Here is a 2465-nt window from a genome sequence, read left to right as displayed (position 1 = left end):
CTCAGATTCGAAGTCTGGTGTGCTATTGGTTGAAGATCTGTCTAGTACGTTGACCTACAGCAAACTAATGGCTACATCCGCGGGCTTACTGTTTCTTCACTTAGAGCTGGCTCGGATTGCAAGCTCCGAAATATCTAAGTTGTTGTTCACTAATGCAGTAGCTGACTCCACACGCTGACCAGGTGCGATAGCCTTCCTGTAACAAGTGACTATGTCGCCAGAAAATCTCCAAAGTCTATTCCCTAACAAGGACGATAACTCGACTATCACCATGGCACACGAAATTCTTTCTAGTGTAATTCCTACCGACAGTGGCCGGATGACGTATCTGACTACGCTCTCATCTGCCCTGTTCGCACGCTCGTTTCATACGCATGACCCGAAAGACCTCAATGACGCCATCTCTGCGGCGCGCGAGGCCATCTCTATCTCCCCTCCTTCAGACGAAGGCAGCGCGGTGCTGCAGCACACTCTTGCCGAGTCACTCCTCTGTCTATTCAAGCTCACTGGCCAGCCGGCCGATATGCAAGAGGCTGTGTCCCTTCACCGCAAAGCGCTCCTCCTTCGTCCTCCCGGTCATGCTGATCGCTACTATTCCATGCTATCGCTTGCGAAAGCACTGCATACCCAGTTCTGCCACACCGGTGAATCCCAGGATTTGGTCGACTCTATCGAGAACGGCTGCCTTGCCCTTTTCCTTTTTGACCCCAGCCGTCACGACCGGCCCACCCTTCTCATCACCCTCGCTGCACCGCTGTTCAGCAGCTTCAGGCAAACAAGCTTATCTTCCGATTTGGATCGGTGCATCGAGTACACTCAAGAAGCTGTCGATTGCTGTCCCCCGGAGTCATCAGCCCGGCCTGCGTCACTAGACATTCTCTCGCGATCATTGCTCTCTCGGTATGAGAATCGAGGCGAACCTGCTGATTTAGAGGCAGCAATCGGATATGGGCTACAAGGTGTTGTGTTGTGCCTTCCGGGACATCTCTGCCGTCTTCAAGCTCTCGGGACTTTAGCTGCTGGGCTTCTGGCTCGATTTGAGCGCACCGGAAAGCCGGGAGACCTGGAACGTTCGGTCACCTTGTCCTACGCGGCCCTCTCTCTCTGTAGCCTAATAGAGCACGCTAATCTGGTACTCGACACCCTTGTTCCCGCGCTCATTGCTCGCTTTACACAAGAAGGGCGAGAAGACGACCTCGAGGCAGGAATTGAATACGGCGACATAGCGCTCGCGCTTCATCAAGTGGATCATCCTGACTATCCGCGTTCGCTGGTCAACCTTGCTGTCGGGAAATGGACTCGATTTGTGTTCGCGGGCAGGCAGGAAGACATAGAAGACAGCGTTGGTTCTCTTCGCAAAGCTATCCAGCTTCTACCATTCGGGTCCACCATCCGTGCGGTAGCCCTCAGCAGGCTTGCAGATGCCACGCGTTACCGCTTCATATCATGCGGAGCTCTCGAGGACCTTGAGGAAAGTGTAGCACGCGGGCAGGAAGCTTTGTCTGCTTGCGGTTCATGCGCAACAAGCTATGTCATGGTACTCAACAGCTTGGCCTCCTCGCTCGGTCGGCGCTTCGGACACACTGGAGAGGAAGAAGACTTCGCCTTGTCAATGAAATACTTCGTAGAAGGCCGCGCACGTTCCACGGCTCGAGCACCAATAAATATCAGCTTGGATGTCGGATTCATATCACTCTCCCTCGACGTTACTCCCCAGAGTGGCATTTGGTATTCAATGCTGCATATCTTCACCGCAGGGGAACAGGCGGTACTCAGTGCTTGCTCTGCAAAGAACCTTCATCGCCCTTCCTTTCTGAGTGTCCTTGCTTCTGTTGCTCTTTTGCGATACGAAGAAAGTGAAAGTCTGGAGGATCTGGAGAAAGTCTTCGCCTTCGCACAAGAGGGGCTTTCCTTATGCTCCCTGGGATCTATTGTCCGCCCCGAGCTGCTCCTCCACTTAGCAAATGCTCTCCATAATCAGTACACCAGAGACGAAGACTCACACGATCTCACCCAATGCATAGATACCGCCTATGCCGCTCTGTCACTTTGCTCATCTACCCACCCTCGTTATCACACAATACTAGCCCAGCTTGGGGAAGCTTTCAGTCATCGTTTTAAGCAGACACGAGATCCGGAGGATGAGATGAAATCTATCACATACCTTCAAGATGCTTTTGCCCGCTGTCCACCCAAATCTCCCCTTCGTATACAACTCGTTGAAAAACTGGTATTTTTTTCCACCGAACGAAAGGACCGGACGAAGAAGATAGATGATATAGAGAGGGCTATCCACATTTTTCAGCAGGCCCTTCCCTTCTATCCCCCTGCACAGCCTGAGCGTGGGCCTATCCTGGCTCTTTTGGCAGGGGGATTACGCGAACGCTTCGACACAAGCAAAAATCTGCACGACCTAGACAAGTCTATTGAGTATTCTCATGAAGCTCTGTCCTGCTACAGGCCGA

At 52.6% G+C, this 2465-nt stretch overlaps 1 protein-coding gene across 1 annotated transcript; it reads left to right on the top strand.

The window, feature by feature from the left end:
* Positions 1 to 495: 495 nt before the first annotated feature.
* Positions 496 to 920, top strand: PHACADRAFT_132522 (uncharacterized protein; the record flags this gene model as incomplete). Its single annotated transcript, XM_007403154.1, has 1 exon — positions 496 to 920. A coding segment is annotated over exon 1 (396 nt), but the record flags the coding sequence as incomplete, so codon positions are not given.
* Positions 921 to 2465: the final 1545 nt, after the last annotated feature.

The sequence above is a fragment of the Phanerochaete carnosa genome, assembly GCF_000300595.1.
Source record: "Phanerochaete carnosa HHB-10118-sp unplaced genomic scaffold PHACAscaffold_809, whole genome shotgun sequence".
Classification (NCBI taxonomy): Eukaryota; Fungi; Basidiomycota; class Agaricomycetes; order Polyporales; family Phanerochaetaceae; genus Phanerochaete; species Phanerochaete carnosa.
Note: the sequence above shows the minus strand (reverse complement) of the source record. Positions and strands in the feature narration are given on the sequence as shown.